The 25,068-nt window shown below is 46.6% G+C and overlaps 2 protein-coding genes across 11 annotated transcripts in view; one reads left to right on the plus strand and one right to left on the minus strand.

Moving 5' to 3' along the window:
* The window catches only part of LOC135220552 (pseudouridylate synthase 1 homolog), a 217,279-nt gene extending 204,777 nt beyond the window's left edge, over positions 1-12,502 (minus strand). For 2 of the 8 annotated variants that reach the window (XM_064257743.1, XM_064257744.1), the window contains exon 1: positions 12,181-12,244. In XM_064257743.1, the coding sequence (XP_064113813.1) occupies positions 12,181-12,220 (40 nt within the window). In that variant the 5' untranslated portion in view covers positions 12,221-12,244. Of the gene's footprint in view, positions 1-11,905; positions 12,322-12,471 lie in introns of those variants that run through there. The other 6 variants (XM_064257746.1, XM_064257745.1, XM_064257747.1 and 3 more) reach the window with 6 other exon arrangements.
* A 5,659-nt stretch (positions 12,503-18,161) lies between these two features.
* Positions 18,162-25,068, plus strand: part of LOC135220553 (probable 28S rRNA (cytosine(4447)-C(5))-methyltransferase) — a 116,693-nt gene continuing 109,786 nt past the window's right edge. For 2 of the 3 annotated variants that reach the window (XM_064257751.1, XM_064257752.1), the window contains exon 1: positions 18,162-18,350. In XM_064257751.1, the coding sequence (XP_064113821.1) occupies positions 18,263-18,350 (88 nt within the window). In that variant the 5' untranslated portion in view covers positions 18,162-18,262. Of the gene's footprint in view, positions 18,351-18,385; positions 18,492-25,068 lie in introns of those variants that run through there. The other variant, XM_064257753.1, reaches the window with a different exon arrangement.

The raw sequence follows: 25,068 nt of genomic DNA on the forward strand, positions 1-25,068 counted from the left end.
CTCGAGCCATCTTGGACTGCCTTATCTACACAGGATAATATACTGTGAAGAATCTCGGGGCTGAGAAAATCAGGGTCCTGGGTTTTCTTAGCCAAAACCCCGAGGGACCAGTCCAGGAAGTTGAAAACTTCTAACACATGGAACAGTCCCTTGAGGAGATGGTCCAGCTCCGAAATCCCCCATAACGCTTTGGCAGAGGACAAGATGTGTCTTCTCGAGGAGTCCACTAGACTCGAGAAGTCTGCTTCTGCGGACGAAGGGAGAACCAGTCCCATGTTCTCCCCCGTCTCGTACCAGATGCCTCTCCTCCCGGAAAGTCTGGAGGGGGGGCATGCGAAACAAGTCTTTCCTTCTTCTCTCTTCAAGGAAAGCCAGGATCCAAGAGACTGAAGGGCCTTCTTCATTGATATGGCCGGGCGCATCTTTAAGAAGGAAGAGGACTTAGAGGCCTTAGTGCTTGAGAAAAGCGACCGTGGAGAAGGGGGAGCTGCCAGGAGTGAGTGAGTCCCCGAACTCTTGAAGTAAGAGGCCAGCTAAGGTCTTGTAATCTGACAGACCCGTATCCACAGGGGGTTCTTCGTCAGACACATCCTCTAGATCTAGACCTTCTTTGAAGAGAGTAGAGCGCTCCGCTGAAGGAGAACGTTCGGTTCTAGAGGTGAAAACTTCTGCAGTAGTCCTCCGATCTTGCGGAGAGGGGCTTCGAGTTGGAGAAAAACTGTGCGCACGTTTAGTTCCAGGCAAAGAAGGCCGTATCTTGGCTGTCTCCTTACGTAAAGGAGGGGTTCTAAGAGAATCAAGAGTCTCTATGTCAACAGGGTTCTTGATATTAACCTTGAGCCTAGAAGGATCAGAGGTACCGTCCTTCTGACGTTCGTGAGAAGGGCGACGTTCCGAAGTCGAAAAGTGTCTGCCTGGTGTCAAAATCCTGGAATGAGTCCCATTCCTGGGAGGAGTATAGCTCCTGGAAGGAGCTTCATGTCTGGTTGGCGCCTCACGCCTGGCTGGCGCCACGCTCCTGGCTGGCGCCTCGCGGCTGGAAGGAGCTTCGCGCCTGGTAGAAGCCTCTGTTCTGGAAGGAGCCTCGCTCCTGGAAAGAGTCACGTCTCTGGAAAGAGCCTTGCGTCTGGCTGGTGTATCATGCCTGGAGGGCGAATAGTTCTTGGAAGGATCTACGATCCTGGAAGGTGCCTGGCGCCATGCTGACGCCTCGCGCCTGGCTGGCGCCTCGTGCCTGGGAGGAGCCTCGCGCCTGGGAGGAGCCTCGCGCCTGGCTGGCGCCTCACGCCTGGGAGGAGCCTCGCACCTGGCTGGCGCCTCACGCCTGGATAGCGCCTCGCGCCTGGAAGACGCCTCGAGCCTGGCTGGTGCCTCGCGCCTGACTGGCGCCAAGAGCCTGGCTGGGGAACTTGCTGCCAAGAGCCTGACTGGCGCCTCGCGCCTGGCTGGCGCATCACTCTTGTCTGGCGCATCTTGCAAAGATAAAGCCTCGTGTCCGGGAGCGGAAACGGGGCTGTGAGGAGACGAGCGGCTGGACAGAGGATCGAGTCCGGTGCGGGGCAGGTGCTTGGACCAATCCTTGTGTCTCGCGGCCGCTTCGTGCTCGGAAGCAGAGGAGGGTTCGGTCGCTAAGCGTTCCCGAGCCTCTTGTTTCCGAGCAGAAGCGCACGAAGCAGAGAGATCGTAGGACCTCTCATGAGAGCGAGCTGGCGAGGGGATCTTGGAGCAAGGGAACTCCACGCGATGAGAGGATCTCTTAATAGGAAGAGACATGTCTTTTCCTAGTGCCGAGGATCCTTTTTTTTTTTTTTTTTTTTTTTTTTTTGAAAGCGCCCCAACCAGTGAAGAGATCTGCTCCTGCAAGTTCAAGAGGATCCTGGAGGTAGCTTCATCCCTTTCCTTGTCAGAAGAAGGGGAAGGCGGTCTGGAGGAAGTAGGGGCCTCCCATCCGAACGAGGGCGAAACCAGGGCTCTCTTGGGTCTCTTAGCGCTCTTACTGTCCAGCTGTTATCCACCATCTCTTGCGAACGAGAGGCTTTTCTCGTAGCGCAGCAACAGAGATGGCTGGACACGTCCGACAGTCCTCTGCAGCTGTGTACCAGGGGAAGTGGGCAGTCTTCTGTGGTTGGTGTCGTAGACGGGGTCTATCTCCTCTCAGAGCCACTCTTCAGCAGGTAGCAGATTTCCTCATATTTCTTCGCTGAGAGAAGCTCCTCTCAGTCCCCACAGTCAAAGGATACAGAGCCGCCCTGGCCCTGGTCCTAAAGCTGAGGGGACTGGATATCTCGAATTCGTTTGAGATTTCCTTGCTCATGAGGAGCTTCGAAAGGTCTTGCCCACCCAGGGAACTCAGGCCCCGAGTGGGACGTGACTCTCGTAGCTAGCGGCAGCTGGAACGGTCGTAAGCTTCGAACAAGGGGAGAACAGTAGTTAACAGCTTGTCTAACAGTGCGCGCGGCCGCGCGCCTGGGAGGTGAAGAATCACTTTTGCTTTAGGCCCATGCAAAAAAAAAAACAACGCAGAGTGAGGGGTGGCATAAGGTGGGACTACTATATGTAAAGGACCTCAGGTTTGTAAAGTTAAGAAAAATGCAATTTTCGACAAATTGTCATTTGTTCCGATACGTAATACAAACCCTCAGTCCTTTAACAATAGGAAGACTCACTTCTTGGTGGGAGGAATCTAAGTCTTTAGTGAACAGACTGGTGTTCGTCCAACCTTGGAATGCCTCCCTGGTCGTAAGAGCAAGAGAGGGATCCAAGCCTCTGTCCAATTGATCGGGGTGTGCACCGCAGGATCAATGGTCAGACCTCTGGGCCGAGTACTAAGAGGCAAGCGTATCTCTTCGTACCAGCAAGCAAGAACTTGTTCCTGTTTGCAAGAGGCAACATAAAGTTATGGGTTTGTCTCAAGTTGGCATCCACTTCCTCCCCCTTGTTGGAGGAAGTGGTGGATATATGCTCCTATCCCTAATGAAAGGGATAGGTTGGAGCTCGGTCGAGTAGCCACAGAAGACAGACCACTTCCCCTGGTATACTGCTGCAGAGGACTGTCTGAGGTAACCAGCCATCTCTGTTGCTGCTCGGCAATAAAAGCCTTTCACTCGCAAGAGATGGTGGATAACAGCCAGCCATGAAGAGACAGGGACTGAACTGCTTGGTGGTACCGTTCCACATGTGGTTGGCACAGCAGGTTGTGCCATGGGGGAATATCTCGCGGTGCCTCTGAGAGAAGAGCCAGCAGGTCCAGGCCATTTGGGTGCCACCAGAATCATCCAAAGATTGCTGGTGATCAACACTCTGCTGATCACCTTGCGAATCAGGCAGAACGGGGGAAAGGCGTACACTACGAGGTTGTCCCACGGGTGTTGGAACGCGTCCTCTGCAGCTGCCCATGGGTCCGGCACAACTGAGAAGAAAACCTGAAGTTTTCTGTTGTGCCGGGTAGCGAACAGATCCACTACTGGACGCCCCCATAGGTCAAAGAGCCTTTCCGTCACGTCTGGGTGTAGAGACCCTGATTCTGGCGATTGAGCTTGTCTGCCACTACATTCCTCTTGTCTGGAATGTATCTGGCTGACAGCTCTACCGAGTGAGCTACGGCCCACTCGTGCACCTGCAACATCAACTGGTGCAACAGGAGGGACACTAGGCCCCCGTTTATTGACGTATGCCAATACCAGTGTTGTCACTCATCAACACCACTGAGTGTCCCATTAGTAGTTCCCAGAACTCTTGGAGTGCGAAGAACGCAACCTTGAATTCCAGGAAGTTGATGTGAAGGTGCCTGTCGTGATGGTTCCACACTCCTGCAACCAGCAACTCTTCCAGGTGTGCGCCCCAACCCTCGGTCGATGTGTCTGAGAACAGCAGCATCTCCAGAGGGGGAGTGCATAGGGGCACTCCTATTAAGAGGTTCCAGTCGTCCAGCCAACAGGCCAGGTCCTCCCTTACTTCCTCCATGAGAGGAACCAAGAAGGATTGTGGATCCCGTGCGTGTGACCAGCACTCCTTTAGTCTCCACTGAAGAGACCGCAGGTGAAGACGTCCATGAGGGACTAACTTCTCTAGTGATAACAGGTGACCGATCATGACTTGCCACTGCTGAGCTGACTGTTCCTGTAGAGACAGGAACCGTCTGGCTGTCTCCCTGAACCTGCTGATCCGCGAGTCTGCAGGAAGACTCGTGCTGCTACCATATCGATCAGCATGCCCAGGTACTTTATCCTTTGCTTGGGCTCGAGATCTGACTTCTCAACATTCACCACGATCCCCAGATCGCGGCATAAGTCAAGGAGTCCATCTCTGTCCTGTAGCAACTGCGAGCGGGAGCTTGCCAGGACCAGCCAATCGTTGAGATACCTCATCAGATGTATCCCGACCGAATGAGCCCAAGCCGACACCAGAGTGAACACTCGTGAGAACACCTGTGGGGCGATTGAGAGACCAAAACAAAGTGCCCGTCCCATCGAGGATAAAGCGGAGGTAATTCCTGGAGGACTGATGAATAGGTATTTGAAATTACGCATCCTTCAGGTCCACCGAAAGCATGAAATCGTTCTCCCTGATGGAATCAAGCACTGAGCGTGCGGTTTCCATCGTGAACTGAGTCTGGTGAACGAACTGGTTCAAGGGAGAGAGATCTATCACTGGTCTCCAGCCCCCCATTGACTTCTCCACCAGGAAGAGTCAGCTGTAGAAACCCAATGACTGATCTCACTGTCACGGACCCCCGAGGTCCGCTACAGGTTCGATATTATAATAAACAAAAAGAATTCAACACCAACAGTTGAAACTGGGGATACAAATATAGAAAGAAACACAAACAGAACAAAAGTTTATTTACAAGCTTACTAACAAAGATAAATGCAGAATGGTTTCTCCTATTTACATAACAAAGATAAAATCTTACAGTATGTGAACTGGGGAAACGATGCCGCAATGAAATACTTGCTGGCCAGTTTTGCAGCTGTCGAAAATCAACGCTCGAAACGACGGCTTCGCAAAGGAGAGAACTGTAGAACTTCGCTCGTCTTCTTGACTCCGTATTGCAGAAAACAATGTCTATTCTTGATACTCGAAGGGCAGGTTACTCCTCAAAACCAACTTGTAAGACGTTTCTTCTCTGAAGGCTTGCTCAACGTCGAAAAATCCCTGTCGTTCTCTCTCTAACTGGACGACTTGACCAGATTCCGATCAAACTCTCGTCCGCCTTTTTCCTCTCTTATCCTTCGTCTGTTCCTTCTACTCTTATCTCTCTCAGATGATCTCTCACTGATGATCTGATCTCTCTCTGATGATCTGATCTCTCTCTGATGATCTGATCTCTCCTACTTCGACAGTCGTATATATACAGCGATCTGGGAGCGGGGCATACCAGCAAATGTCACAGGCTCCCGAGATGACAGGAACGTTTTAGAAGGATCTCGACGAAATATTGCATCATATTTCGCGGCGTTTTCTGACGACACGTTGGCACCTGTGAGTTCAATATCCCACCTGGCAATTCTAGTATAATCATGAGAACAGGCGCCTCCAGCACGTGCGCGAATGCCTCCTTGCTGCAGAACTTCTCGAAGAAGATGCGTTTTCCTTTAACTTATCATTCTTTGCTATAAAGCGATTACCATGACACTCGCATGATCTCCACAGCTCGTTTGCTCAGCATGGTCTTGACTTCTTCTTGAAGTGCTGCATCCCTGGCAGAACCGGGGATGTATGTCTGAAGGTGGACTGGGCGTGAAGTGAGGGGTGGCCTCAACTCGAAGGGCAGTAGATATCCCTCCTGAAGGACATCCACTACCCAGGTCTCGGCTCTGTAGCACTGCCAAGTTGCCCAATGGCTCACCAGGCAACCCCCAACTTCCGGCAGCAGGTGAGGGGGAACGCCGTCCCTAGCGCTTCCCTCTCTTCCCCTTCCGTTTAGCAGGTCTCCCACGAGAGTAAGAGGCTTGGAAGGAGGGCTGACGCTCACCCCTCGAAGCGAAAGAGGAAGGCTGGGTCTTTCCTCGCGCCATCCTTGACGGTGCTAGCGTCTTGGTAGCGGAGGAAGAGCTAGCCAAGCTCAGAGGCTTGGCCACAGTTGCTCGAGACTGCCCAGATGTCTTCAAGACTGCCTGGTGTACTAGGCGGTCACTGTCCTCAGTTCTCCACTTTTCCACCGCAGCGTCCACCATCTCTCTGGGGAAGAGAGAGGAGGAACCCAGCAACGGTCCGTTTCGTAAACCTTTCAACCGGCCGCTCTGGTTACCCAAGACAGGACTGAGTCCCATCGTCTCAGGACCAGGTTGGCCCACAGGTTGGCCGTCTGGTGGGCGAGGTAGGAGTTGGCCCTACCTCCAGACTGGCAGTCTCTCCCAAACGCCAAGTCTTCCTCGGGAACGATAGCTCCCAAGGAGCCTGCGACTCTGGATACTGTGAGAGACCACAGATCCAGCCAGGAGACGGCCTGGAAGGCAGCAGTCGCTTCCAGGGACGATGCCTCTTGCTGTGAGAACCAGAGGTTCTCGGACAGCAGGTGATGGAGAGGCACCCCCAGAGTTAGCCTAGCTATCTCCGGGTTAACCTGCTTGGTCGGCAACGGGTCCACTGAAGACACGTAGAAATGCTGCTGGCGAGGCAGAGGAGGGGGAAGCAGCTTGTCCGACCTGCTGGACGTGAGCGAATCCTCCTGTCCAGAAACAAGAGCGTTGACCTGGCCTAGCACACCGTCGGCCAAGGTGGACCAGGGTAAACCCACCGTAGCTCTGGGTTTCTTCTTGGGTCCCCAGAACAACTCCAACCTTGATGGAGGGTCGGAGAAAGTAACCACAGATCCTTGCCCGAGGTCGTTGTGCTGACGAATCAGCGCAATGCCCTCGGCAAAGGACCTCTGTATCTCGGGGGTGATTGCGTCCTCAGGCAATGGACCATCAGATCCATCCAGGCCAATCACCTCTTGAGACACTCTTCCTTCAGAAGGAAGAACCTCACCAGACCCCTCGTGGCCTTCTCCAACCACTTGAGAGTACAATCTGCTAGGATCATAAGCTCTCATGGCGGGACTGTAAGGAGCACACTCCTCACGGTCACCCCTGCTCGCCTCGCTCCTCCCAGTGTAACCCGAGGAGGTTGAAGGGAGAGGTGAGGAAGACCTGACGCTCCCACCCTGCCTACCAGCAGAGCCGGTGGGCTGGGAGGACTGCAGGCAATCGCCAACCCGCGGTGGAGGTCGAGCTGCAGGTCTGGACCAGCGGTCTCCGTGTGGAGGAGCGCTGGACTGAGGACATTAGTGTCGCTCTTGTGTATCAGGAGAGCTGTTACCAGTCGTGTGAGCCATTCGGTCCCGGTGGGAGCAACGGTAGGGTGACTAGTAGTCTCCACTGACACGGTGAGAGCAAGCACCATTCTCTCGACACGCCACGGTACCAGGTCCAGCCCGGGGACCTCTTCCCAGCTTCGACACGTGAACGGTCTGGTGGGACCATCATGTCAACCCTGGGAACCGGGGGATTGCCATGAAAGCGATCGCCGGTCTGGCGAGAGTCACCTGAGCGACTCTTGCCAACCTTCCATTCCGTGCCTGGGTCCTGACGATGAGCATGCTCAAAGGTCTGGACCTTGGCTGCACTGCACCAGTAGGTGACCGTACACTCGGTGGCGCTCGCGAGTGAGTGGCAGGACAGTTCCCAGTCCGGAGGTGGCACCTCTGGAGCTGGGAGCAGAGGTACTAGTGGTAGCTGGTACCCTTACGGTCCCCATCTTCTTCTTCCCTGGGGAAGGAGAGATGGGCCCCATTCCCGGAGGAACAAGAGGACCAGCAGAAGACCCACCTGTCCCGCCGGAGCGGGAAAGACCCTTAGAAGTCTCTGTGCGAGACTCTTGGGGGGGGGCGAGGAAGGTGGCGAGGCCACCTTCTTCTTCCTTGGCTGGGGGGCCTTGAAAGTCGAAGGGGAAGAGGCGGCAGAAGGCGACAACGAAGAAGACAACGGAGAAGACGACGACACCTTCCTCTTCTTCCTGGACTTCTTCGCCATCTTCGCCAACTTTCTCAGGACAACCGACAGGTCCTCCATCCAGGACAGAGTTGGGGCCCTTGCAGTAGCAACACGGCCCAACTGCACCTGTCCGGAGGGACCTGTGGAAGCTGCAGCACTACCACGGGCAGGTAGAGACAGCAGGCACAGCAACAGCTACCCGAAGACAGTCATGAGGGGATCTCTTCGGGCACTCAAAGTCAGGGGGTGGGGCGAGGACAGCAAACCCAGGCGGCGGAGGAACCATCTCCTTCTGCGACACGTATGTCAGCGGAGCTTATAGAGCGGCCGAAGGGGTTACTGTCGTCACATGCTGCGTATACACCAGGTTCGGCGGTGCGGTATACCCTGGTGTAGAGAGTGGTGGTTGTCATCGTCACCACCCCGTGAGTCACTAGGGCCACGGCCAGGTGCTGTATCAGCCCCTGGATACTGGGAGTGTCTGGAAGACTCAGCGATCGCCACACCTGCTGAAGATTCCCACCCACAGAGGCAGACACACATGGGGAAGCAACAGTCGGGTTAAAAGGGGGGTTTCTGGTTCGCTCAGAGGGGGAAAGATCCCACCCTGAACGGACCAAAGACACCGAGTACAACTCCAGGTTGGGGTGTCGCACTCCTTCCTCTGCGGTCGACAGATCAAGCGAAGAGGCGAAGTGGGACATATCTCCCGAAGGGGAGAGAGCTGTACGCGGGAGTTGGCGTGTTTGTCACCAGAGTTGTTGAGGGAGAGCTTTCTCATGACTGATGACCATCTCCAGTGTCAGGATGTGTTAAAGTACTTTTTTGGAGGGTAGTCAGTGGCTCGGCTAGTCAAATCGGTTGTTTACCCTATGTCGTCAATTTCTAACCTTGGAGAAAATACTTACTTCGAAAAGAGAGTAGAGGTCTCGAACTCTTACTCTCACCATCAAAAACTCGTGACTGGTGTCCATCTCCGGTATCAGGACATGTAAAGGTACTTTTTCGAAGAGTGGATCCACACGCGTTGGAAACTGGATCCGCTGGGGGTTGTTCGCCCTATTGGAGCGCAAATCAAGCCTTAATGTGCTCAATATGAAAACCATACTAGATCTACCACAAATTTACTGTTACTTGGTACTAAGACTTTAAGACTCTGCTTAAGCTATGTTTGACATTCACAACCCTAGCTGATTCTAGGCTAGATAGGTACTAGGTAGGTAGGTAGTAGGTAGGGTAAAAAATCACTGACTACCAACCCTCATTACGCTGGACGGGTCTTATTCACTCGATATTTAATTGGTGAAACAAGAATACAATTACAACTCTAAGCATACCATTCAAAAGATTGAAGTTTTGTCAACATAATGTGACATATGAAAGCTCCATACGAACTAAAATAAGCATGTGACGCTCTTCGCAAAATATGTTTTCAAGGCAGTTTTGAAATCCAATATGGCAGCTACCGTGTGGATGGCAGGGTCTGTTCACGGACTATCAACCATCTTTCCCAGCCTTCCCAGCAATCATTTGAACAATGTTAGCGTATATATGTAACATTTATTGATCTTACTCAAGATTGCAGTTGTAATCAGCACAATAAATCAAAATTTTGTTGCCTATATTAGTGAAAGTATGAAACTTGTTATTCCAGGGGTCATGGTTTGAACTGAATTCATTTTTACCTTGTAATCGGTGGTTTTTATCCTAACTGCCATCACAACTGAAACTCCACAGTGCTTATTTGATTGTTATTATACACATTTTGGTCTCAATTCACTCCACATTGCACTTTAAACAAGTTGCTGTTCCTGGTTCTTAAGCGCGCGTGCCACAAACACAGTTACGAACAGCAGACGATGACACTGCAAAGTTTTATTCCCTAAATTGTTTACTTTACTCGTTATTTAGTTCAACTTTACTTTATTTAAAAATGTTAATTCAATTCATGTCTATTATCCCTTTTTTGCAACCAAATTACACCGAAAAATTACAAATATTTCTAAAAGAGATACATCCAATGTTTCTAACCTTGTCGTACATCTGGCTGCCAAAAACCAAAAACCATAGCGGAACAGACTACGGATAAGTAGATTATATATATATATTTTTTTTTCTTTTTTTTTTTTGCTAGCACTTTTCATTGATTCAAGTCTATATTAGTAAGTATTTTGATTGTTTTGAATAACTGTAAGCCAGAAATAAATGTAACCTTTAATGTTTGCATGCTAAGAATGGCAAAATCATTGTTGCCACATTAGTGGAGCTTAACACATACGCTGATGCATTTTTGTAAACTGTTTCCATGAATTCTAGTTGTCATAGTAATGCAATAATGATAAAATTGCTTTAATATGTATGTATATATATGTACTTTCAATACATAGGCTGATTTCACCAATTTCCACGTTTTGTGTAAGTCTTATACCCAGTTTGGAGGGAGAAAACATACCAATTGGCAACAGAGAGAGAGAGAGAGAGAGAGAGAGAGAGAGAGAGAGAGAGGAAGGCGAAGGAAGGAAGGACAGGGGTGGCGGTGTAGGGGGGGAGAGGGTAGGTGGAGCTTTATACGCGTGTTCGTATCCATTTCTGGATAATGGAGTTTTTGTCTCTTGGTACAAGGACAAGTGTCGTTATTCTTTACGATTAGTGATTCACGATACCCTTATAAATTACAGCACTGGGTGTAATGCACTATAGTAAAATCTTGTTCTGATACGAGTGTTCGTTACAGAAATATTGCCAAAAGACGTGCTTGCACTGTCTCTGAAACCCATAGTAGGTATGCTGCTTAGTTGTCAATCAAGTTTTTTATAATAAAGTATTTTTTACAAGCTAGCTATTGTATAAATTTGTATTTTTCTCAATCAAAACATAAGCCCCTCAATGCCAACTTTCCTCTTTTAACAACTTTCCGGTCATTCCAAATTCGGCCCCATTAATTTCTCATGGTGCGAAAACAGACAAGAGGCCCAGGGACCGAAAGTGATTGCGTCACACTATGTCGGTAATCCAGCGGTAAAACATCTTCATATATCCAAAAAGTAAATAATAAAGATATATATGCGCATTACGATTATAACAATTTCATGAATAGCTGATAATCTGCATGAATAACTGGTAAACTGTTCTGCAAGAAAGTTGAGTATAGCAATTATTTACAATAGGTACGAAAGTCAAGATGTCGTGACGTCATAATACAGGACTTAAAAGAACGTTCTAATTCTAAAAAATAATTACTTAAATTTGAGTCAGAATCAAGTTACTTTTTCAATAACGAATATTTTCAAATTAATCATCATAAATATGTAAAATATTGATGTTTTACTATTTATTTAAAAAATTATCCAAGTGCACGCTTCGACGTCGTCTTCTACCAAAACAGTTTTTACTTAAAAACGTCCTGGTAAGGGACCGCATTCCGATTGTTGTGAATAAAGTGCCCCAGCGTCTGTGGATACAAGTGGTGTGTGGATTTAGTATCACAGGAAATGCGAAGTTTGTTGACACAAGCGACTTCGTAAACATCGAGATGGAGTCAATCTTCTAAAAAAAAAGAAGTGTAGCTACTAAGTAAAAATTTCGAAAGCGTTTTGGTGAGATTTCTACTGCCGTGGCCACCCTTTTCACTACCCTCTGTTTAAATCTTAAAATTTGGCCTTAATTTCTAACTTTGGAGAAAATACTTACTTTGAAAGGAAAGTAGAGGTCTTTAGCTCCGTTTCTCACCAACAACAAGTCGCGACTGATGCCCATCTACGGTGTCAGGACGCGTTACAATGTACTTTTTCGGAGGGTGGCATGCATTGATCGTCGTTGGACTGCTGCAGGCCATGCGGTGTTTTACCCTAGTATAGGTACAAAATACTCATACAAACGGAGCTGGTGTTGCTGTCAAAATTTAACCAAACAAAATTTACCCTACCTACCATTCTGTATTACTGACAACTGCCCGCAGTTGAATCTAAGTAGAAAGAAGCTAGAATAGCTATAAACTACGATCACTAGCGGGGTGGCTAACCTACACTACCTAGGTAGTAGCTAGGTACCTAATAGCTATCCTGCCGTAGGTGAGTTTGCGTCCCTTGAAATGCTATAATATGACACCACCCAGCTAACCGAGTTATATCTTGGCCGACATAATTCAACTAAAACGCAAAATCACTACGCTAATTATATAACAACTAAATGGTCAGTCACCTACGGTGCTGTAACCAAATCCTCTCACCAATGTTTACAGCCATGCGTGGGAGGGGTCAGTGCCTAAAATACTTTGCGATAATCAATATAGAAATTTTAGATCAGGCACAATAATAGCTACCTCAGGATGTAGATATATTTTATTTGTGTAATTTCTAAAATACTGTTTACGTCTCCTTAAGTATCTTTTGCAATGATTCATTTATCCGTAAAATGACATACTGTGCTTTTTCATTTTTTAAGCTACTATATTGTAAGTCAAGAAAAGGAAATGTAAATAAATAGTATTACAAACATATGGTGTACACCATAAAAGAGTTTGGAGAACTGCACTCTCGGTGTTCTTCGCTGAAAAGGGCTAGAATAAAGTTACTCGTGTGCAAATTCTCAAAAGTACTTAATTAAACTGAACTTGTGTCGCATGGATAACCTTTGCTGCTTCCAACACCCCTGGTCAGTTTGTATTAAGCGGTCTCGATAAATGCACAATCCCTTTTGTTAAGGTACCTATCGTAAAATGTTGAAAGGGATAAAAAACCTGATTTGGACCTTCAGATCTTAACCAAGAAGACGTTATAAGCTGTACCTATACGTTAAATGGGTAACTGCATGATCTCATTTCTCACTGTTCCTGAAAATTACTACCTATTAGATAGATCAGGGGACATTTATTCAAAATTGGATAGATTAAACTGCATGAATTATAAATAATAGGCTAAAACAAGTAGAAGAACGTGATCAGTTAAACAGCAAACCATACATTCACAGAGATTATAACAACACAAAAATAGACTTCATATCTTTTCCTTTTTGCTGAATCTTGAAGTCAGGAAAAAGTTCACAGGAACCACACCACAATATTGCATACACGAATACAAAAAAACGTCACCCGGTAACGGGCTAACGAAAAAACAAACTAGTTATTTCATTCTCAAAATTTCTGAACGCGGTTTTTAGTACTGGAAAAAATTACAAGGCGTTCAATTAATCAGAGTTCAGAAGCAATATGTAAAGTTCACGTTAGCGTAGAAAATGTTCAGATAATAACGAAGGTTGTAATGTAAGATTGACTTAAACTCATTAATTTCGGTTGAATAGGTTGAGAAATCCGAATTGCGTACAGGGCGCCATGTAGTACCGTATTCGAGAAATGCTTCTTGCGTTCAGGGCGCCCTGTATTGATGAAGGAAAATGAACTTGCGTCCAGGGCGCCCTTGTTTGACACACTGGAAGCCTTTTTTTTATTAATATATATTTATTGTACATATGTTTTTTTATTAATAATGCCATACACTCTATAACGGGGTCAGTGAACAAATTCGAATTTAGAACAGATATTCACAGGGAACAGTCTGAATTTGCATTCGGGCGTTTTTACCCTGAAAGCAAGTCGCATCGGTACAGGGCAAAAGGCCTGAACGCAAGATCTTTTTCTAGTATCGCTACACTGCGAAAGGCGCAAAACTGATTTCCAGCATCAATACAGGGCAATGAATAAATAAGTAAGTAAATAAATAAATAAATAAATAAATAAGTAAAATAAAATAAAATAAACGCCCTTAGCGCAAGATTGATTTCCGCCATCCAACATTAGTAGAGGGCAAAAGGCGCCTTGAACGCAAAACTGTTCAACACTGCTATAAGCTTCCCCAAACATATACTAGCCAAAACGCCCTGAACGCAAAAGTAGACTGTCCCCTGCGAATATCAGTTCTAAATTCGAATTTGTTCACTGATCCCAGCGTCGAGTGTACGACATTATTGGATCACCTTTAGATTAGCGACCCCTAATACCTCTCCTGAAGAAAATCGACCCCAATATTTTCCTCCTGAAGAAAAACGACCCCAATATTTTCCACCTGAAGATAAACGACCCCTGCTTGTTGGTGTCTCCAATCTTCAGGTGACCCACTTTAGCTCATAATATTATAGAAAAAAAGACAAAAAAATATAGATAATATTCATTATAAAAACTACTTTATTAAACATTTGTTAAAAACACAAATTTAGACAGACAATCAATAGTTAATTAAAAGCGTATTGTCTTGCAATTTCAGTACAAAAATAATCAAACCTACTGTAACCCTTGTGGCTAGCACACGCAGCGCAACATTACCTCTTGCCAGAACATACCGAGCTTGCCAAGAATCTTTAAATATGCGGATAAGGCGCGAAGTGCCGTTCCGCCACGGCCTTACTGTAACCCCTGTTAATTCCCCACCTTAAGAAAACCGACCCCAATATTTTCCACCTGAAGAAAAGCGACCCCAGCGTAGTGTTGGGGTCGTTTTTCTTCAGGTGATCCACATTATTAATAAAAAAAACACATGTACAACATCTACATATTAATAATAATAAAAAAAGGCTTCCAGTGTGTCAAGCAAGGGCGCCCTGGACGCAAGTTCATTTTCCTTCATCAGTACAGAGCACCCTGATAGCAAGAAGCATTTCTCGAATATGGGCGCCCTGTGCACGATTCGGATTTCTCCTTTCCGGTACAGTGCGGCCTGAGAATAACCTCGGCCAATAGTTACACGCAATGATGTACTAAGTGGTGTGGGATAATATGAATTTGGTGACGTCCTACCACATGGTACACGCACAGACGCTCAAACACAGAAGAAAATGCATTTATGCTCTCATTTTCGACTTTCTAAACCTTTGACTTCTCATAAGGAATTCGTGAGCGATATGTATGAACACAATCAAGAAGTCTGCGATTGCATCTGTGATATGATGATTAAAAGCGGATAAAATAGTTACATTTAATTTTCTTAAATGTTTCAAAATAAATTTTTCGTATTGGAGCTGACAGGTAATGATGCAGACCTTATTAGATGTGACAAAATAATTTTTTTGTATTGCAGTTGACAGGTAATGATGATGTATCATGTAGTCCTTGTTACTGTACGGTCACTGATGTGCACGACATAAGGCTCTCTTCATAAACATGTTTTGACACTGGCTGTACCACAAAAATACAATTATGTTAGACTGACAGAAACTAACGAAATGATGTAGGGGTATCATTCTTGCAAAACTGTAATGCTCTTGCCTTTGTTAACCAAACGTACACTAACCGAATAAGAGTATACTCACTGTGACAAGTGACGTGATTTATATTTCACTCATTACCAGCAGGAAAAATAAAAAAGTAGGTGTATCCCCTGACCGGATTAGGCTTCATCTTTAAGACATTGGCGGAAAACTGATAAACAGTGGCAGACATTCACAATATATGCTAGGGGGATAGTACAAACACATGGACGCGGGAAACTACAAATCTAGGTAGCTACACCTGGCAGGTACCAGTGGTCAAACTCGCATTTGTGCTTGGGTCGGATACTCTGTTTATAAATGTGATTATCCTTTTCCATACATCTATACTACCTTCCTCAAACCTGAAATATTTTACACATTTTTTTCTCAATTAAAGGACAAGTTTATACATGCCTTGAGTGATATTCATATTATTACAAAAGTTTGTAAGGACGACATTTCTGCCGAAATGTCCGTTCTTCCATTACATACCTTTATATATATATATATATATATATATATATATATATATATATATATAATATATATATATAAAGGTATGTAATGGAAGAACGGACATTTCGGCAGAAATGCCGTCCTTAGAAACTTTTGTAATAATATGAATATCAATCAAGGCATGTATAAACTTGTCCTTTAATTGAGAAAAAATGTGTAAAATATTTCAGGTTTGAGGAAGGTAGTATAGATGTATGGAAAAAAAGATAATCACATTATAAAAACAGTATCCGACCCAAGCACAAATGTGAGTGTGACCACTGGTACCTAGCCATCTGCAGCTACCTAGATTTGTATATATATATATATATATATATATATATATATATATATATATATATATATATATATATATATAGTGTGTGTGTGTGTGTGTGTGTGTGTGTGTGTGCGTGTGTGTGCGTGTGTGTATATATATATATATACATAATATATATATATATATATATATATATATATATAGATATATATATATATATATATATATAATATATATATATATATAATATAAAATGTCTAATATACCAAAAGTCTTTCAATCATATTATATAATCAAAATATGTATCCTGTACGTTTAATTATATGTATCTTTTTATGTGCGAGAAAGCACAATCGCAGCGGGACTCCGTCTCATTTTGTGTGTGTGTGTGACGGACACTACGTTTCCATCCGCACAGCCTAATCTCAACCGACAACATTAATAAAACAGTACAGTTCTCTCAATGTCTCTGTTCGATCCTCAGAAGTTTCTTTCATAAAAATAGACATAATATGTTTTTTCCAATGGGTTATTAGATTAATAAACTACATTTTTTGCCCCCGCCCACTTGATAATATGATTATTTTCACTAGCATGTAAAAAGAATTCCACTGTTCATCTGTGAAATAACTCATTAACGTCATTTGCCAGACGGATGAAATAAAACAATTTAATATTTGGTAAGGAAAGGAACAATAGAAATGGAACTAGCTACAGGGAAAATCGTGAAATAAAGGAAGATATTGTCGAATGGATAATTTTACCAAATCACAGATAAATGCCAAAATTACGGCGAATAGAGATCTTTAACATAGGGCCATTTCCCTCTGCCTAGTTGGTACCTTAACCACAGAATCATGCATGAACCCCAAATGTATAAAACTTCCACTGCTTTAGCCGCTTCAAACCCTAGCCATCTAGATACCACACCAGCAGTTTATCAAAATCCTCTGAACACACTAAGCTGTTCACCTCTATTATGTTACATATACTACACGAGCACTTTATCTCAATAGCGTTTACACTCAACATAAGTACATCCTTCACTTCCATGAAAAAACGAGTTGGCTCAACAGTCCCTTCCTACCACTGTTTCTTCAAGTCTTTTCCAAATCTTCTGCACACATCCCGTAACCTTCCTTCCGTCGCATATTCTGTGTTTCACAACTTCTCTCATCATACTACAATCCATCATTTAGACTTACAAAATACCTATATGAATCAACCATGTATCAAAATCAGTGTCTTAACGTATCTTTTGTTCCACATAGCCTCAGCAACTCCCACTTGCTTCTCTGTTTAAGAAAGAATAGGGGAGAAGAGGGGTATAATGCCGAGAATGTGGAAGACAACCGACAAGAGACAAGAAACTAATAGGGTCCGGAAAAGAGGAGGAGCCAAGACAAAGTCAATACCACCTAACTGAAGTAAGTGAACTACAAAAAGTAGACAACACAGAACAATTCCGAATGCACCAAGGTACACAGCAGGTTGTGCTTCAAGATCCAAAATAGGAGCCTCTTCCTGCTGCCAAAGGGATATGAAGAATAAATTATTCTATCTGAAACATACACTTGAGAGTGGTTAAAATAGGCTGCTATATGAGATATCCATAAATCAATACGAAAACAAGAAAACTCCTTGGATTCTGCAAATAAAATAGTATCTGAAAGAATAAACGTAAATTTAAGTAAAAATGAGTCGCTTAATGGTAAACAGCTAAAAAATTATAAATAAACGAGGAAGAATATAGCATCACAGAGAGAAATGAATGGACAACCCTATAAATCTATATAGAAATAAAAAGAAAATATAAAATAAGAAATCTGGTATAATAACACTGAAAAACGCTGTTCAGTAGGGCTAGACTGGGAACAATTCTAGGAATAAGTTGAAAGGGGAAGATACAAAATGTTTGTACGGTAAAGAAAAAGCTGAAAACTTAGAACATTATTCTATTGCCTAGCATGGAGTGGCATTAGAACTAGATATAGATTTGTGCAGCAGCCATATCAAGAAAATAAAGAGGAATTGATGGTAAATATACTTCTACTTGCTGATCTAGGCGAAACTGCAAATAGGATTTATGGTATTATAGAAAGAAAGAAACAACTTAAACAAGCACAAGAAAGTAGGAATAAACGAGCAAGGGAGCCGTTTCAGAGGCAAATCCGAATTACTACTACTAATACGACGCACGCTGTGTCTAAGTCCAAGTTGTTACACTGCATAGGCCCGGAATTATTCTTCTTTTATTGAATAATACAGAAAAATGGGGAGAAAAGCTGGTTATGACTCGAAGCCCAAGAAAGGTCCTGGAAGAAAATCACGGAAACAGGCAGAACCAGTGTTTCCCTCTTGTAAGTTTTCTGAGTCTAATGTTCATTTGCCATTGCATTGGTTAGGAGACTACGAGTATAGCCTAGGCTACAGGTAGTAGGCCTAGCTAGGCTATGCAGTGTGTTGTGCTGAATACTAAAGATTCCACCCAATTACCTACTGTAAGTCCAATAGGTATAGAATATAAAGAATTATATGACTTAGGTACTGTAGGGGTTGCAACTTTGGGCACAGCATCCTAGGTAGGTTGTCATAGGAGAAACAACCGACTGGATTAGGGTAAAACACCGCATGAACTGGCCAACTCACCGACGGTGACGGCTGGACACCCTCCGAAAAAGTACTTAGGGTAAAACACCGCATGGCATGCAGCAGGCCAACGTCTACCAATGCATGCCACCCTCCGAAAAAGTACATTAGGGTAGAATATCACGACAGGCCAACCCTCATCACGGTGGACGGGTCTTATTCACTCGATATTTAATTGGTGAAACATGAATACAATTGCAACTCTAAGCATACCATTTAAAAGACTGAAGTTTCGTCAACATATTGTGATATATGAAAGCCCCATACGAATTAAAATAAGCATGTGAGCTCTTCGTAAAACTATGTTTTCAAGGCAGTTTTGAAATCCAATATGGCGGCTACGTTTTGCTGGACGGGGTTCTCATCAGTGACGGCCACCATCTTTCCCAGCCTTCCCAGCATCATTTGAACAATGTTAGCGTATGTATGTAACGTTTATTGATCTTACTCAAGATTGCAGTTGTAATCAGCACAATAAAACAACATTTTGTTGCCTATATTAGTGAAAGTATGAAACTTGTTATTCCCGGGGTTATGGTTGGAAACTGAATCATTCATTACCTTGTAATCAGTGGTTTTATCCATTACTGCCATCACAACTGAAACTCCACAGTGCTTATTTGTTTGTAATTATACACATTTTGGTCTTAATTCCACTCCACAGTGCACTCGAACCACATTGCTGTTCGTGTTTCCTAAGCACTCACTCCGTAAACAAAGTTACGAGCAGCAGACGACAACACTGATTATGAGATCCCAAAGCTTTATTCCCTTAATTGTTTACTTTACTCAATATTCAGTTTAACTCTACTTCAAAATGTTTATTTAATTCATGTCCATTATCCCTTTTTTGCAACCAAATTAACCCCCCAAAATTACAAATGTTTCGGATGTATACTTACGAGCAGACGACGTGAGGAAAAAATGGCTCATCGTTGCCAATCTAGTGGGAGCGTCACACATACGCCGATGCATTTACAAACTGTTTCGATGAATTCTAGTTGTCATAGTAATGCAGTAATGATAAAATTGCTCTAATATGTATATATACTACAAATAGATACGCTAATTTCACTTATTTCCCGGTTTTGTGTAAGTCTTATACCTAGTTTGGAGGGTAAACACATACCAATTGACAACACTGATAAACAATTGAAGAGCGCAAAACGCCGCAAAGAATGCCGTAGTCCCCTTGAATAAGTACGAATAAGTCTGGTAAGAGGTGGGTTTACGATTGTTGTGATGAAAGTGCCCCAGCGTCTATGGGTACTAAGTGGTGTGCAGATTTAGCACATGAAATGGGAAGAATTTGTTGACACAAGCGACTCCGTAAACATCAAGATAGCGTCAATCTTCGAAACATTGTTCCGATACGTAATACAAACCATCGGTCCTTTAACAATAGGAAGTAGCTAGCGGCAGCTGGAACGGTCGTAAGCTTCGAACAAGGGGAGAACGGTAGTTAACTGCTTGTCCGACAGTCGCGCGCCGCCGCGACTGGGAGGTAAACAAATCACTTTTGCTTTCGGCCGCGGTGTGAAGGACGTGTTCGTCATCGCTCTCTGCCCGCTTCATCGTCGTATGCTTTGTTTATATTGTTCTACTAATGGTTTGTTTGACTTGAAAAATGAAACTGTAAGTACACTGTTTTCATTTTCATTACTTAATTATGAAACCCTTGAATTATGTCTCGGTGCCGAGGGCGGGCGCGCTCGCGCCGATCATGTATTTGGGCGAAAGGGTGTAATTGAAAATGTAAGTACTTTTTTCATTATATTTTTGCCCTGTGCGTTCGTTACCGAGAGTGTGATTGCGCTCGGCACGAACTTTTAATTTTATATAATAGAATGCAATGAAAGTGGATTCGCAATTGCAAATATTCTTTTCATTTTCATTATTGATTGCATGAATTAATCTGGATCAATTTTCGTTCTTACCCGGGAATTGATCCTTACGATTTTTTATGTGAAATGAAATCGCAAGTGCAGTATTCTGTTTTGATTTTCATTTTCATAATATTTTATGATAGCATTCATAATTATTGGATCAAGTTTCCGTTTCTTACCCGGGAATTGATCCTTCTCCTTAAGTTCTATGAAGTGAATCGCAAGGGCAGTATTCTGTCATTTTCATATTACTTTCTCTGCTGTGCGGGGGTGGGGGAAGCGAAGGTCTGCCAGAAGGCCGCGACTCCCTTGGTAGCCGATTCTTCGTCTTCCTTCCTGCCCCCCGCTCAGCTCTTCATTGTATTTTGTATTTGGGGTCTTCCTTGCGTTCTGGGTTGGGGCATGTCTTCCCCCCGTGCGTGAGGGAACCCCTCTTACTAATCTATCTATGTTACCGCAGGTGCTACATCCGTGGGAGACGACCTTGGATGTAGATGTAGATCCTCACGAGGTTTGTACTCGTTGTCGGGGGCGAGAGTGCTCCCGCAACGAGCCCTGTGTAACGTGTATGCATTCGTCAGAGGCGCAGTGGGTGCTGTACGAGGACACAAGAAGTCATCGGAAAGTCCAGTGACTCCTTTGGTAACGGACGTCCAGTTGTACTCGGGGTCTTCCGTCCGCTCTGGGTGGGGTTCTCTCCCCCAGGCGCGAGGAAGCCCCTCTAACTAACCCGACTGTTGCTTCCGCAGGTTTGCCCATCAGCGAGGACGACCTGGGACAGGTGTGGGAGTCGCTGGGACTGCAGGGGTTGATTCAGCGGTTGGCGGGGTCGGCAGTGGTCACTCATGATACGGTAACCACTACAACAACCACAATCTCGGACACCAGCATATGAGATGTCACCGCACCTGGTGTCACAGGCCACATGTCATGTCGGTAACACCCACGGCTGCAATCCAGAACCAATTCCTGCCGTGCCAATCAGGACGGTGCCACCGCCACCTGGGTTCTTTGTATTGCCGACCCCGGGACTGCCGCTGCCCAAAGAGTACCCCCCTGGACCTGCCGCCAGTGACCGAGGATGACTGTAGCTAGCTGCCGACAGGACGCCTGTCTCTCCTGTGGTACCTGCCGTGCCTGCCGTACCTATTGCTGTCCAGCCGCTCATTCCCTTCAGATCAGGTTGCCTGCTGCTCATTCACTTTCAGATGTTCCTGCTGTTCCTGGACCTGTTCCTGTTGTTCCTGCTGTTGGTGATGCTGTCACAGTCTCAGGTCTTTCCGGACAGGTGCAGTCGGGCCCTGTTGCTTCGGCAACTGCCCCGGCTCCCTCCTGGGATGGAAGACCTGACGTTCTGTCCTGCGGAGCCTGGCGAAGAAGAAGAAGGGAAGAGGAAGGAGGTGTCGTCGTCGTCTTCGTCGTCTTCTTCGTCGTCCGCTGCCTCTCCTTCCCCATTCGACTTCTAAGGCCAAACAGCCGAAGAAGAAGAAGGTTGCCTCCTTCCCCCCTAAGAAGACTCCTTCTGGGATCTTCTAAGGGCCCGGCTCGCTCAGGCGAGCTGGGGAGCTCTTCTGCTGGTCCTCCTGTTCCTTCTTGGGAACGGGGCCCGTCGCTTCTTCTGCAAGAAGAAGTCGACGGGGACCAGAGGGCACCAGCCTCGGCTGGTGCGTCCTCACCTGGTGCTAGCGGGTCTGCCGCTAAACCAGGTTCCGTCTCGGCCGCTTCTCGTTCGCGAGAAGCACCGAGTGGACGCTCTTCCAAGAAGACCGTCCAGCCAAAGTTTTTGACGCCCGAGCTCGCTCGCCGTCAAGACAGCGGCGCGGAGCAGGAAGACTGGCGAGAGTCGTGCACACGACTCTCGCCAGGCCAGTGGACGCTCTCGCAGCGATCAACTGGGCTGCTCGGGCTAACGTGACGGTTGCTGATCAGCCACGGGTTGAGGCGAGGAAGGAGTCCCCGCGGCCGCCGGTACCAGCCACGGCGGGTACCAGCGACTCGACGCGCCGAGAGGACGCTGGCCGGTCTCGACGCGACACAGAGCCTAGCAGGGTCACCGTCCGCCGCTCCGAGGGACCGGGCGGAGACGGTGACCAGCGGCAGCTCGCCTGACGCTACAGATCGGTCTCGACGTTCTCAGCCGAGCCAATCGCCCCAGGCGAGCGGTAAGGCTAGGCCTGCTGCTCGACCGTCACCGCGGGTTGACGATCAGCAGCAGCCCTCCACGCACGCTGGTCCTGCCAGCGAGCGAGGGGGGAGCGTCAGGTCTGCCTCTCCCATAACGGGTTGAGGCGAGGAAGGGGCCCCGCGGCCGTCGGTACCAGCCACGGCTGGTACCAGCGGCTCGAGCACCGAGAGGACGCTCGCCGGTCTCACCGTGACAGCGAGCCTAGCAGGTCACCTGACGCCGCTCCCATCGGGACCGGGCGGAGACGGTAACCAGCAACAGCTCGCCTGAACGCTAGAGATCAGCGTCGACGTTCTCAGCCAAGCCTCTCGCCTCAGGCGAGCGGCAAGGCTAGGCATGCAGCTCGATCGCCACGCGGGTTGACGATCAGCAGCAGCCCTCCAAGCACGCTGGTCCTGCCAGCGAGCTAGGGGGGAGCGTCAGGTCTGCCTCTCCTGTACCTTCAACCTCCTCGGGCTACGCCGGGAGGAGCGAGGTACCTATGAGTGATCGCGAGAGGTGGCGCCGCTCGGACACGCTATGACGCCGTATGGACCAGGCACGGTTCTAGGACCGACCAGGACATACGCGCAATTAGATGGAGGCGACCGTCAGGGGGTGTCTGCCGCTCTTCCTCCTTCTGAGCAGGAGTACCTAGGGATCTGTTCTTGTTGGGGGAGGGATGGACGGTCCTACTCCGCAAGACGCGGTTACTCCCGAGATACAGAGGAAATTTGCAGAAGTCATTAAGCTGATCGTCAGCATAATGACCCTGCAGAAGGATTGCCGCTCCCACAGCAGAGCCCACGTCTCTGCTCGAGTCGTTTTGGGGCCCGAGAGGGAACCCAAACCGACGGTGGGTCTGCCGCGATCGGAGCTTGCCGATTCTGTCTCGAACCAGTGTTTCTCGTCTCCGGACAAGAAGGCTCTCTCAGTTCTGGCCGGTCGATCAAGCTACTTCCACCTCCTCACTGCGACAGCGGCGTTTTCTACGTGTCTTCGGACACCGTATTTAAATACTCCTTCGGTCCTCCTGAGAGGTTTCGACCTCGACGAGGACTGGAATGGAGTCGGAGGACGGTATCGGCTCTCTCCTGTCAGGTGTCGATCAGCCCCACCCAGACGACGTTCACAGTGGCGGCAGACCCTTACCTACAGTGAGAGTTCGTAACCCTCCGCGGGAAAACGTTTTCTCCTGACGATACGTTTTCCCAGACTCTGAGAGGCCATCGCCGCAAGGCGATGGCTGCTCCTACTCTTCTCCAACTGCTAGTTCCACTGGGAAGGCGAGCGAGTATCCAATTCCTTCCCCATTCCCTCTCTCCTTACGGCTACGAGGGAAAGGGGAAGGATCCTACAGAGATTTCTTTGTAGGATCCCACGTTCGGGACTGCGCTACGGGGGGACCTTCGGGTCCTACCTGACGTAAGCCCGGTCGTTGAGGAGGAATCCTGCTCCATTCTCGATTTCTACGGGAATCGAGAGGACCACCAGCCGATATCGTTTGACGAATTCGGTGGGGGTTTCGCAGACTGCTTAGAATTCTACGGAATTTCTAGCGCATTCAGAGTGTTCGAGTTTTTTACGATCTTCAAACACTTACGCGAGACCACGGTCCAAAGTGAGCGAGACGAGAATCCCCGATATGTTACACGATAATCGGGAACCTCGCCTATGCTCGAATTCCTGGAATTTCTAGCATTGTGAAGAAGACTGCTGCTGAAAGAAAACTATCTCACAGTAGGCGACCAACCTGGAATAGAGGAGATCGGACGGGAATATCCAGTTTGGCTTGAACTATCGTCTTAGTATTCTGTTCACCATTGAAGCTTTCCTTCGAGGAAGACTTCTCCTTCACTCTCTTTGATAGAGAACGAAGGTGGTCGATCTCCAATCCTTATTTTGTTTTCTTGAAGGAAAGAATTTAGGATGGAGATCGTTGTTCAGAATCCTACAAATATACTACGTATATTAACCTCGCGACATGATTCTGCTAAGCAGTTGAATTGTCCGAGGGGTAGGCGCATATCCTAGTTATTCTACGGATTGCGACTTAGACGAGAAGTATTCTAATTGAACTGCAACTCGGGGTTGCCTGCAACCTCCCAGGAGTTTTCAGTTTCAATTTTATATACTTATGGTTTTGTCACGACAACACCATTTCAACTTTTATATTTACGAAATTCGTTTCGCCTAAATATAATTGCCCGAGCATATCTTTTATGCTCGGTAGTTCTAGTCGAACGCATTCCTTCGTGGAATAATGGATTACCTGGCAACTCAGGATGACGAGTCAGCAGGCTCAACCACTGCGTATTGAACTGCCTCATAGCAGCTCAGTATCAGCTGGGCCTCCGAGATTCACGGTCATGTATGTCT

Source organism: Macrobrachium nipponense, chromosome 2, assembly GCF_015104395.2.
Source record: "Macrobrachium nipponense isolate FS-2020 chromosome 2, ASM1510439v2, whole genome shotgun sequence".
Taxonomy (NCBI): domain Eukaryota; kingdom Metazoa; phylum Arthropoda; class Malacostraca; order Decapoda; family Palaemonidae; genus Macrobrachium; species Macrobrachium nipponense.